Genomic DNA, 12,500 nt, shown 5'->3' on the forward strand with positions numbered 1-12,500 from the left:
AGATAGATAGATAGATGGATGGATAAGAGAGAGAGAGAGAGAGAGAGAGAGAGAGAGAGAGAGAGAGAGAGAGAGAGAGAGAGAGAGAGAGAGAGAGAGAGAGATTGACGTACACGGTCTCGACGTATCCTGAGTCTGAAGTACACTGAAGATGAGCAACAGTGACTTCCTTATATACCTTCTTCCTACTCCCGCTTACTAAACTGTGGAAGCTAAATTACCTTCCTTACATCTAAATTTAGGTTATATAGCTGGTTTAGGCAGGTGTTCAAGGATGTGCTCCACATTTTGACGTGTGGCGCCCTTCTGGAATCCGTGTATAGACAAGTCTTAATACTTTGTAGTTACATCTGTATAACTTATGACTTACATAAAGTGCAGGCATGCTCACTGAGGGAACTGTCTATGTATGTGTATAAGTATCATCTATGTAAGTGTGTTTGTATGTATGTATGTATGTATGTATGTATGTATGTATGTATGTATGTATGATGTATATATATATATATATATATATATATATATATATATATATATATATATATATATATATATATATATATATATATATATATATATATATATATATATATATATATATGATTACAATATTTGAAAAAAAAAGGTGTCAGTTGCCGCTTCCAAGATGTTAAGAAAAAGGTCTTCACACTTTCTTTTGGCAAATGATTGAGGTCGTAGGAAGGAAGAAAAACCAACGATCAAAGAGTTCCAGAGTTTGTAATTACGTATATATGTAGAGATTTAATCATCTTGATGATGAAAACGCGCAGGGCGGGCGCACCTGTATGTGTGCGTGCGTGGGTGCGCGTGGTTGGACGAGCGCGTGCGTGCGTGCCTGCAAAAGGTGGATGAGCGTGTGTCTGCATGATATGTGTACAGGAACGCTCATGTATGTTTGTAGTTCTCGCGATATGTAGGTTCAAGCTATGAATTCGTGATCATCGGCCATTACTATCTTAGAGAAAGTTTCCAGCGTAAAAGGTCTTATCTTAGGGTAAGTCTGTGTGCATTCACACTTGACACAACCATCCTCGTGCTCAAAAATGACTAGTCGTTCGCTCATCACTGACAACCTTTAGCAAACTGATCGCGGGCCCGTATTTTTCAACTGTTCTTCGTCTCTTGCTTAGTATTTGACGGCCTTAAGTGAGATTTTTTTTTTCAAAGATATTTTCATGCTTCTAGTGATAGTTTAACAGTGATTTCACGCTATCAATGGGAAAATCTTTCTTAAGAATATGATTGATTATCTTTGTGGCCCTTGAAAATTATTCAGATGGAAAGGACAAATAATTCAGGAGTCTGTGAAATGACAGACAAGGATGTTATCATTGAATTTATTAGGATGCAAGAGCGCTCGTGTGTGTGTGTGTGTGTGTGTGTGTGTGTGTGTGTGTGTGTGTGTGTGTGTGTGTGTGTGTGTGTGTGTGTGTGTGTGTGTGTGTGTATGCGCGCGCGTGTGCGTGCGTGCGGGCTTGCATGTGTGTGCGGGTGAGTGAGTGTCTGCAGTATAATACATCTAAAAGAGATTTAGATGTATTATACTAGTAGGCAAACGATAATTTTATGTTTTACTTTATCAAGTTTTGTCATTTTGATTATTTGGTAATTAGAATATATTTGTAATAAATAAACAAAGCATCGCTGTAACCACTGACTTATTTGTTTAATATACTTACAAACTGAAGACATTGAGGAGATTGTCTCTTAAAGCAAGTTTTGGGAAAGGAACATAATCTCATCCAGAATAAATGGAGGAAGAAATCATATTAAAACACAAGTTCTTGTGATAGCTTATAAGTAGACTTACTTAAAGGCCGAAAACGTAGGCTATTTCACTATCACAATATTTGCGGTGATTTTCATACCTAGTGTTAAGTTGTATAAATTAAATAAAAAGTTATTGCAAAAAAAAAAAAAAAAAAGAAAGAAAAGGAAATAGCGATATGCTTAGTAATCTTATCATCGCGATTGGTTTAGGTTCCTTGGCTAGGATTTCTAGCTTGATTTTGTTATCACCATTCCATATACATCAGTTTTAGAGAGAGAGAGAGAGAGAGAGAGAGAGAGAGAGAGAGAGAGAGAGAGAGAGAGAGAATGTATATTTTTATATATTTATGTATTTGTATATATAGTAGTTAGTAGATTTTCGTTATTTTCGGTTTCATTTTATTTTATTTTATTTTTTTTTCCGTGCCTTTAGGCTGCTGGTATATCTGGAAAGAGAAGATAATATGCGAGGCATATCTTTTGTGGTGAATATTAAGATTGCTTAATGGAGCAACAAAGCAGCATTTACTTTTGAAAAAGGAAATATAGAATAAACAAATATATTAAAATTTATTGTGAAGGATTACATGGTGTTTAAATCCTTATAAATATATAAATTTTATCATAATTTGTGACCTTCATACAGTCTTCATTTGGTAGGAAGTCAGGATGTACTTTAGAAGCACTTGCGGTGGACAATGCCGGGGCCGGACTCGTCGTACTCTTCCTTGGTGATCCACATGGTCTGGAAGGTGGACAGAGAAGCCAGGATGGAGCCACCGATCCATACGGAGTATTTGCGCTCAGGGGGAGCAATAATCTTGATCTTGATGGTAGGAGGAGCAAGAGCAGTGATTTCCTTCTGCATGCGGTCAGCAATACCAGGGTACATGGTGGTGCCGCCAGACAGCACATTGTTGGCGAACAGGTCCTTCCTGATATCAATGTCGCACCTCATGATGGAGTTGTAGACGGTCTCGTGGATGCCGACAGATTCCATACCCAGGAAGGAAGGCTGGAAGAGGGACTCGGGGCAGCGGAAGCGCTCGTTGCCGATGGTGATGACCTGACCGTCGGGAAGCTCGTAGGACTTCTCGAGAGAAGAGGAGGCAGCAGCCACGTTCATTTCGCTCTCGAAGTCAAGAGCAACATAGCAAAGTTTTTCCTTGATGTCGCGAACGATTTCTCGCTCAGCCGTGGTGGTGAAGGAGTAGCCGCGCTCAGTCATGATCTTGGTGAGGTAAGCAGTCAGGTCACGGCCAGCGAGATCGAGACGAAGGATGGCGTGAGGAAGGCAGTAACCTTCATAGATAGGGACGGTATGGGTGACACCGTCACCAGTATCGAGCACGATACCAGTGGTACGGCCAGAGGCGTACAGGGACAGGACAGCCTGGATGGCCACGTACATGGCAGGGGTGTTGAAGGTTTCAAACATGATCTGGGTCATCTTCTCACGGTTGGCTTTGGGGTTAAGAGGAGCCTCAGTAAGCAGGACGGGGGACTCCTCAGGGGCAACTCTGAGCTCGTTGTAGAAGGAGTGGTGCCAGATCTTCTCCATGTCGTCCCAGTTGGTGATGATGCCGTGCTCGATGGGGTACTTGAGAGTCAGGATACCTCGCTTGCTCTGGGCCTCGTCGCCGACGTAGGCATCTTTCTGACCCATACCAACCATCACACCCTGGTGACGAGGTCGGCCGACGATGGAGGGGAACACAGCTCGGGGAGCGTCGTCACCGGCGAAGCCGGCCTTGACCATCCCGGAGCCATTGTCGACCACGAGGGGACTCACTTCGTCGTCACACATGGTGGAGTGGTTTCAGATCTGGAATAAAGGAAATTATTTTAGTTTTAATTTTCATAGTGTTTTTTTTTTTCTTCCTGCAGGAATGTCGCATTGATAAAGTGATTTTTCCATTCACATATAATAAATAGTAATATTTTTATGGTTATGGGACATTTAATTTAAATAGGGAGATGTTTTTGGCTTGTTTGGTAATTTGATTTTTGTCATGACATTTATTTACACGTTATATTATACCTTCGAAGTATGAAATCCGTAAATATGTATAAATATATTGTATATCCTAATCAAACGAAAATATAGTAAAGCTTTGGATTATTATGAACCAGAATCTCACTAATTTCTTTAATCTTTAAGCATATAACATATGGTAAAGGCCTGGAGCTGGGAAATGTATCTTTTCCGAAAGTACATTGCTCTAAAATGAGTTACTTTCCAGTAATGCCTTATTTGTATTGTCAGTTTTATTTATGTGTTTATTTATTTATGTATTTTTTTGGGGGGGTGTTAATAGGTAATGATAAACTTTCTTAAAAATATTTTTCTCCAGAAATCTTTTTCACGTGGATAGTTGTAATGATTTACATTTTCATAAGATTTGAAAATATGTTTTAATGACGAACGTAAAATCAATTTAATTTTCTTTTAGAAGGCTATGCAATTTGAATATTTGTATTTTATGTTTTTTTTTCTGAGAAATCACATAAACGGCCTGTTTGCAAAACGTGTCAGAGTTCACTTTGCACAAGACTGTTTGTATGTCTTGATTTAATAGTCACATTGTTTATCACAAAAAGAGGACAGAGACAGAGTCACAACGTACACGGTCCTGACGTATCCTGAGTCTGAAGTACACTGAAGACTGGAGCCTCAGTAACCTCCTTATATATCTTCCTACTCCCGCTTTCTAGAGTGTGGAAGTTGATTTACCTTCCTTACATCTTAATATAGGTATATAGTTGGTTTAGGCAGGTGTTCAAGGGTGCTTTCTAAATTTTGGCAGGTTTGTCGAGCTCCTGAGTCTTTGTATAGGCGTGCCATATGTTTTAATGGGTATACGAAGGCTGCTCCATGGTGATGTATAGGAGGATTAAAGACGCCAAAACTACTTAAAAGAAACAATGACAACAATGGTGTTAAGATGCAAAATACAATTAATCAGTCACGTGATTACTTTGTTGACTGATATTGTGTTAGTCTTCAAAAAGAAATTTTTCCTCCATTAAAAATGATGAAACTCGTTCAATGTTTTTTTTTTTTTTTCGTAAGATTGATAGATAAATGAATGAGTAAATGTGTGTGTGTGTGTGTGTGTGTGTGTAAATAATAATAAGTGTGTGTGTGTGTGTGTGTGTGTGTGTGTGTGTGTGTGTGTGTGTGTGTGTGTGCGTGCACGTGTGCGTGCATGCGTGCGTGCGTGCGCGCGTTTGCTCGTTTGTTTGTTTGTTTGTTTCCACGCCCTTGCGTGTATACGTGATTACAGGCATATGCACGCACGCACGCTTGCACGCAAGAACGCACACGCGCGCGCGCATGCTCGCACGCACACACGCTCGCACACACACACACACACACACACACACACACACACACACACACACACACACATTTTTTCATTCTTTCATTTTGACAATATATGTAAAGGTTGTTGCCCTTTTATTTGACGAAGAAGTGACTAAATAAGTGGAGTAATCCTAATATGTGAACCTGAGCCGGCTGGTTGCCAAGACCTTCACATCAGGCGTGGGAGGACGCATGCCCGCCAGGCCACGTCTGTATATGGGGACGGACCAACCGTGAAGCTAAAATGGTTCATATACCGAGATTCTTTTTTCACATTTTTAGTAGAGAAGCAATTTAAATCGATAGTTTATATCGTGTATGACTGTATAACATCCATTCATTACGATGCCATATTTACTCTTAACTAATTCTCTACTTCAGTTTAGAAAAAAAAAAAAAAAAAAAAAAAGAAAGAAAAAAACATGGATCAGTAGCAGGATGTGTCCCTCATCATTATTATGTGAAGTAAAAAATCAAAACATAAGTTATATAAAACTTTTATTTTACAGAATTTCTGTAACAAGAGCAGAAAAATAAGTAATAAAGTAAAATAGATATATAATGAAGAGAGTATAATCAGATGAGAATTTAAAGAGTTTTTTTAGAAACACTTTCGGTGGACAATACCTGGGCCAGATTCATCATACTCTTCCTTAGTGATCCACATGGTCTGGAATGTGGACAGAGAAGCAAGGATAGAGCCACCGATCCATACGGAGTATTTACGCTCAGGAGGAGCAATGATTTTAATCTTAATTGTGGGAGGAGCAAGAGCAGTGATTTCCTTCTGCATGCGGTCAGCAATACCAGGGTACATGGTGGTGCCGCCAGACAACACGTTATTGGCGAACAGGTCTTTTCTGATATCAATGTCACATCTCATGATGGAGTTGTAAACGGTCTCGTGGATCCCGACAGATTCCATACCCAGAAAGGAAGGCTGGAAGAGGGACTCGGGGCAGCGGAAGCGCTCGTTGCCGATGGTGATGACCTGACCGTCGGGAAGCTCGTAGGATTTATCGAGAGAGGAAGAAGCGGCGGCTACACTCATCTCACTCTCAAAGTCAAGAGCAACATAGCAAAGCTTCTCCTTGATGTCACGAACGATTTCTCGCTCAGCCGTAGTGGTGAAGGAGTAGCCACGTTCAGTCATGATCTTGGTGAGATAGGCAGTCAGGTCACGGCCTGCGAGGTCAAGACGCAGGATGGCGTGAGGAAGACAATAACCCTCATAGATGGGGACGGTGTGGGTAACACCATCACCAGTATCGAGCACGATACCAGTAGTACGGCCAGAGGCGTACAAGGACAGTACAGCCTGTATTGCTACATACATAGCAGGGGTGTTGAATGTTTCAAACATGATCTGGGTCATCTTCTCACGATTGGCCTTGGGGTTAAGGGGAGCCTCAGTGAGGAGGACAGGAGATTCCTCAGGGGCAACGCGGAGCTCGTTGTAGAAGGAGTGGTGCCAGATCTTCTCCATGTCGTCCCAGTTGGTGATGATGCCGTGCTCGATGGGGTATTTGAGGGTCAGGATACCTCGCTTGCTCTGGGCCTCGTCGCCGACGTAGGCATCCTTCTGACCCATGCCGACCATCACACCCTGGTGGCGAGGTCGGCCGACGATGGAGGGGAATACAGCTCGGGGAGCGTCGTCGCCGGCGAAGCCAGCTTTGACCATACCAGAGCCATTGTCGACCACGAGGGGACTCACTTCATCGTCATTCATGATGGATTATTTCGTAGATCTGGAAATTAGAATATTTCTTTAGGTTTAAAAAAAATGAAAAAAACATGATCTTTACAATATATCTGTATGAATAGAATAACCAATTATATTTGACAAGTTTGAAACTGTAGAGCTTTAGTGTGGCGTTGGGTTCGAGTCTGAAGTTTTAATCGAAATCAAAATTTGGAAATTGGTTGCATATCATGATATTCAAAAGCATCAAATTTATTATTTAATAACCACACACACACACACACACACACACACACACACACACACACACACACACACACACACACACACACACACACACACACACACACACACACACACACACACTATGATACATTATTGATTGAGTGTCTGGTTGATCTATAGATCTACAGGAAGATTGAGAGGCAAACAGGTAGTAGCTTCTTTATGTAAAAATTCAAACACATGTTATTATTAAGTTATTAACAAGAGTACTGCGAAAATACAATTAAATGTATTGTTATAATAAATAATGAAAAAATCTTGATAAAATCCACTGATTATGAAAAGTGAGAAGTCGATAAGTGGCACATGAGAGAGAGAGAGAGAGAGAGAGAGAGAGAGAGAGAGAGAGAGAGAGAGAGAGAGAGAGAGAGAGAGAGAGAGAGAGAGAGAGAAGCAGTGAGCGAGCGCCCTGTGTGGGGGGAACATTTTTGTTATCTTTCATTAACAACTTTGAGACCTAATAGTTTCTATATTTTAATTTCTCGTTGACTGAGTACACTTTCATTATTTTTAGGATATGAGTAATTTTATGTTCTTAATGTAGTAATTATTTTAATATTCATCGTATACTTAAACATATATTTCTGTCTGTTCCGATCGTTCTGTTAATTATGCTGTTAGTTAGTCTCTAATTAGTCTATTAGTTAGTCTGTATTATTCAGTTCGTGAATCAATATCCACGTTTTGCCGTTACATTTATCTCTCTGGATTTTTTACATTTATTGTTATTATCTCTAGTAGTGTAACTGTCTACCTTCATTTATGTTATCTATCTATCCACGTATAAACGTAGCTATATCCGGAATTTTTACATCACTTCAGGTTGACTTAACAAGTTTAAGTAGCTGAATGATGTAAAAATATAATAATACAAATCACATAAAAGGATAACCCCAAGATACTATCGACAACGGTTAACTTGTCAGGTGATGTTAATATTGAAGGTCACAAAATATAATCACAACACTCGTTCCTCCGCCCATTCCATACAATCAGTCACTAGAGAAATGCGCGAATCCTTACACGATGCCAAGGTATCCTAAGTCTGAAGTACACTAAAGACACAGCTCTTGGTAACCTGCTTATATACGTAGCTCCTTCCTACTCTCGCTTTCTAAACTCCGGAAGGTAATTCACGCGGCGGACATCTTTTTATAGATATATAGTTGTTTCACGTGGATGTTTTCGTGTTGATTTGAGAATGTCGTGTTATTTTTCCCGGTATGCTCGCCCTTCACTGTGTATGTGTATTGTTAGTCTTATTACTGCCACTTCTCGTGAAAGAGTGGAGAGCTTGGTGCAGTTTTGCCAAGACCACACACACACACACACACACACACACACACACACACACACACACACACACACACACACACACACACACACACACACACACACACACACACACACACACACACACACACACACACACACACACACACACACTTTTTACCTTCTAAGTCGTAAAAGTTGATTAGATATTATTTCATTCATATGATTTTCCTTGCCACCCGCTTAAATAGAGTAAAATACCCTCTTACATGGTGTAAGGTGAGATCTTTTGGCCTCGTTGTGACTTTCATAAAGATGATGAAGGGAATTGTTCTAACATGAACGGATACTCAGATGAAGCTTTAGCACATATCTTTGCGTTACGGTATGAGTAACCCTGTCTGCAAAGAAGTCCTATGCAGTGCTGAATGTCCCATAGGATAATAATAATTTGTATTGTTGTTAATGATCTAACTAATGTGTAGTGACTGAAGCGGTAAGGATTGTACCTTTCGGAAAATATGTTATAAAAACTGAAAGCTTATGATAACTGAACAAAATAAGGTTTTATGCTTCCTTCAGTCTCAGTCTGTCTCTAGGTGTGTCTTTTTTGAGTGACTGTGTTTTCTATTTCTGTCTCTCTCTCTCTCTCTCTCTCTCTCTCTCTCTCTCTCCTCTCTCTCTCTCTCTCTCTCTCTCTCTCTCTCTCTCTCTCTCTCTCTCTGTCTTTCTTTTCCCTCGTGCCTTCTCTTCCTCCCCACCTCTCTCCCTACCCCCCACTTCTCGCCCCTTCCCCACCCATCTTTCCTCCCCGCACCCATTCTCTCTCCTCTATCTCTCTCTCTCTCTCTCTCTCTCTCTCTCTCTCTCTCTCTCTCTCTCTCCTCTCTCTCTCTCTCTCTCTCTCTCTCTCTCTCTCTCTCTCTCTCTCAAATGCCATCACGGAGGACTTAGTGACATTTCCAAATATGTACGAAACAGTCTGTTTCCAAGGTTTACGTAAAGGGAGATGGAGATTCTATTTTGTTTTAGAGAAACACTTCACACAAGATTAGATTAACTGGTTTGCTCCCTATTGTGAAACGTTGGTGATGATATAATAGTGTGAAAAAAGTGAAATTATACAAGCGAGTATGTTAGCTAAACAAACATGATGAAAAAAATAAACAATAGAAAAAAACAAGATACATAATTATAAAAATAGCACAAATTTTCTGTATATTATTGACTGTCTCATTATACGTCTGTTTGTCTCTCTCTCTTTCTATCTTGTCTGTCTGTCTGCCTGTCTTTTGGTTTTGTTTGTTGGTTTGGCTCTCTCTCTCTCTCTCTCTCTCTCTCTCTCTCTCTCTCTCTCTCTCTCTCTCACTCTCTCTCTCTCTCTCTCTCTCTCTCTCTCTCTCTCTCTCTCTCTCTCTCTCTCTCTCTCTCTCTCCTCTCTCTCTCTCTCTCTCTCTCTCATACACCTAATTTGATCTTAGTTATACAGCTGTGCAAATTTCAAATATTAGTGCAGTGAAACTCATGACAATTTGTATGCATTTTACTTGTATTTTTAGATGGTTACATACCTATTTCCTAAATGTTGCATGTGTATATTCGCACTGCGAGTAGACATACATTAAAATATTACTGCAGAAGATAACTTCTTAGAAGCACTTGCGGTGGACAATGCCTGGGCCAGACTCATCGTACTCTTCTTTGGTGATCCACATGGTCTGGAAGGTGGACAGAGAAGCCAGGGATTGAACCGCCGATCCATACGGAATATTTGCGCTCTGGAGGAGCAATAATCTTGATCTTGATGGTGGGAGGAGCAAGGGCAGTGATTTCCTTCTGCATGCGGTCAGCAATACCAGGGTACATCGTGGTGCCGCCAGACATGACAGTGTTAGCAAATAGGTCCTTCCTGATATCAATGTCGCACCTCATGATGGAGTTGTAGACGGTCTCGTGCATGCCAACAGATTCCATGCCCAGGAAGGAGGGCTGGAAGAGACATTCTGGGCATCGGAAACGTTCGTTGCCAATGGTAATGACCTGACCATCGGGAAGCTCGTAGGACTTGTCCAGGGAGGAGGAGGCGGCAGCTACACTCATTTCACTCTCGAAGTCAAGAGCTACATAGCAAAGTTTCTCCTTAATGTCACGAACGATTTCTCGCTCAGCCGTGGTGGTGAAGGAGTAGCCACGCTCAGTCATGATTTTAGTAAGATATCCGGTCAAGTCACGGCCAGCCAAGTCAAGACGCAGGATGGCGTGGGGAAGGCAGTAACCTTCATAGATGGGGACGGTGTGGGTAACACCATCACCAGTATCGAGCACGATACCAGTAGTACGGCCAGAGGCGTACAGGGACAGGACAGCCTGGATGGCCACGTACATGGCAGGGGTGTTGAAGGTCTCAAACATGATCTGGGTCATCTTCTCACGGTTGGCCTTGGGGTTGAGGGGAGCCTCAGTGAGCAGGACAGGAGATTCCTCAGGGGCAACGCGGAGCTCGTTGTAGAAGGAGTGGTGCCAGATCTTCTCCATGTCGTCCCAGTTGGTGATGATGCCGTGCTCGATGGGATACTTAAGAGTCAGGATACCTCGCTTGCTCTGGGCCTCGTCTCCGACGTAGGCGTCCTTCTGACCCATGCCCACCATCACACCTTGGTGACGAGGTCGGCCGACGATGGAAGGGAACACAGCTCGGGGAGCGTCGTCGCCGGCGAAGCCAGCCTTGACCATCCCGGAGCCATTGTCGACCACGAGGGGACTCACGTCGTCGTCACACATGGTGGAGTGGTGGTGTCAGAGCTGAAAAGTATTGCAAGTGTAATTTAGTTATTGCTGGTTGTTCTGAATATTGGCAGTCTTTTATGTGTTTCTTTTGCTGATGTGTTTTGTGCTCTGCATGCTGAGAATTTATATTTGTTTTATTTGATTTTTTTTTTTTTTATGTACTAGATATATTTCATTGAAGGATATATTATTAGTGAATTTCTAGTTGTTACTATATTTTGATTCCTGTATTTTCCTAGGAACAATTCCAAATTACAGTTTTCATATAGGAATGTGAGTGTTTTATTCTCAATTTAGGACTGAATCACAAGTTGTTTTTTTCTTTATTTTGACTGGTAAAAACTTTATCTTGGATTTGAGAGACAGGTAAAGTATAGAGGAGTCATAAAAACTAGTGATTTTTAATGTGTGGAGATGAACATTAAGTTTTGTAAGTAATAATTTGCATGGTGAAAAACTATATTGTAGATATTCTGAAACATCTGTATATTTGGGAAACGTCCTTTGATATCCTTAGTATACGGTATGGTAGGGAAACGATGGAAATGCAAGAGGCTTATACTTGTAAGGAGGATGTTCAATCGTGTATGATAATTTGGTGATAAATAAACGTCAGTGCCTTTTATGTTGTATAGATCATATGGGAATTCAATAAGCCGTTAGTAAACCCATCTAAGGCTTTGAGTGGAATATTATATAGTACAGATCCTTTAATAGTATCACGGATTGATACAAACGTTTTTTGAATGTAAGATCTCGAAAATTTACTGAATTTTCCAGTAATGAAGACAAGGAGAAGTAGTCGTAAAAAAGTGCAATTTTGGAAACTTTCTTGAAGTTCTTCATGATTACAAATTAAAATTCATGTTTGGAAGCCATTATTACATATTTTGATTCATGTTTGGACTATTATGCAACTTTTTTCGTAATAGTTCTTCCGTTGTTTATCCGTAACCCGTTGAAATATGGATAACTGAAGTACCAGTATCAGTTGTGTGCGAGGTATTACAACAGAGCTCTATCTTTTCAAGCAATGTAATGTTATTAATATCAACAGTACAATTGGGCTTTTTTTTTTTAAGTTCCTCTAAAACATAAAATCGTAGTTTTGGTTTCGTTATGATTAATTATATTCACACACACATACACACTCATCCATCTGTAGAATTTTTATATAATTTAGTACACCGTCTTTTTTCATTATAAGTTCTTTAATATTTTGTCAGTGTTGTATTAAAACTTAGAGTCAGTAGTTCAGTTTTCTTTTTCCAGACACGTTTATACTGAAGAAGC

At 40.6% G+C, this 12,500-nt stretch overlaps 3 protein-coding genes and 1 pseudogene across 3 annotated transcripts in view; all 4 read right to left on the reverse strand.

The window, feature by feature from the left end:
* LOC135089924 (actin-3, muscle-specific-like) overlaps positions 1 to 151 on the reverse strand; it is a 3,109-nt gene extending 2,958 nt beyond the window's left edge. Inside the window, exon 1 of the mRNA XM_063986111.1 lies at positions 114 to 151. The gene's annotated coding sequence lies outside the window, so the exon portion shown is untranslated. The remainder of the gene's footprint in view (positions 1 to 113) is intronic.
* Positions 152 to 2,348: 2,197 nt separating this feature from the next.
* On the reverse strand, positions 2,349 to 4,456 carry LOC135089923 (actin-3, muscle-specific-like). Its single transcript, XM_063986109.1, has 2 exons — positions 4,419 to 4,456; positions 2,349 to 3,616 (listed from the first exon to the last, which is right to left on the reverse strand). Exon 2 carries the CDS (start codon positions 3,596 to 3,598, stop codon positions 2,468 to 2,470), a length of 1,131 nt encoding a protein of 376 aa, XP_063842179.1. The 5' UTR covers positions 3,599 to 3,616; positions 4,419 to 4,456; the 3' UTR covers positions 2,349 to 2,467.
* A 1,183-nt stretch (positions 4,457 to 5,639) lies between these two features.
* Positions 5,640 to 9,090, reverse strand: LOC135089931 (actin-3, muscle-specific-like). The gene is made up of 2 exons (XM_063986121.1): positions 8,172 to 9,090; positions 5,640 to 6,909 (listed from the first exon to the last, which is right to left on the reverse strand). Exon 2 carries the CDS (start codon positions 6,888 to 6,890, stop codon positions 5,760 to 5,762), a length of 1,131 nt encoding a protein of 376 aa, XP_063842191.1. The 5' UTR covers positions 6,891 to 6,909; positions 8,172 to 9,090; the 3' UTR covers positions 5,640 to 5,759.
* Positions 9,091 to 9,948: 858 nt separating this feature from the next.
* Positions 9,949 to 12,500, reverse strand: part of LOC135089927 (actin, muscle-like) — a 2,805-nt pseudogene continuing 253 nt past the window's right edge.

The sequence above is a fragment of the Scylla paramamosain genome, chromosome 34 (genome assembly GCF_035594125.1).
Source record: "Scylla paramamosain isolate STU-SP2022 chromosome 34, ASM3559412v1, whole genome shotgun sequence".
NCBI classification, from domain to species: Eukaryota; Metazoa; Arthropoda; class Malacostraca; order Decapoda; family Portunidae; genus Scylla; species Scylla paramamosain.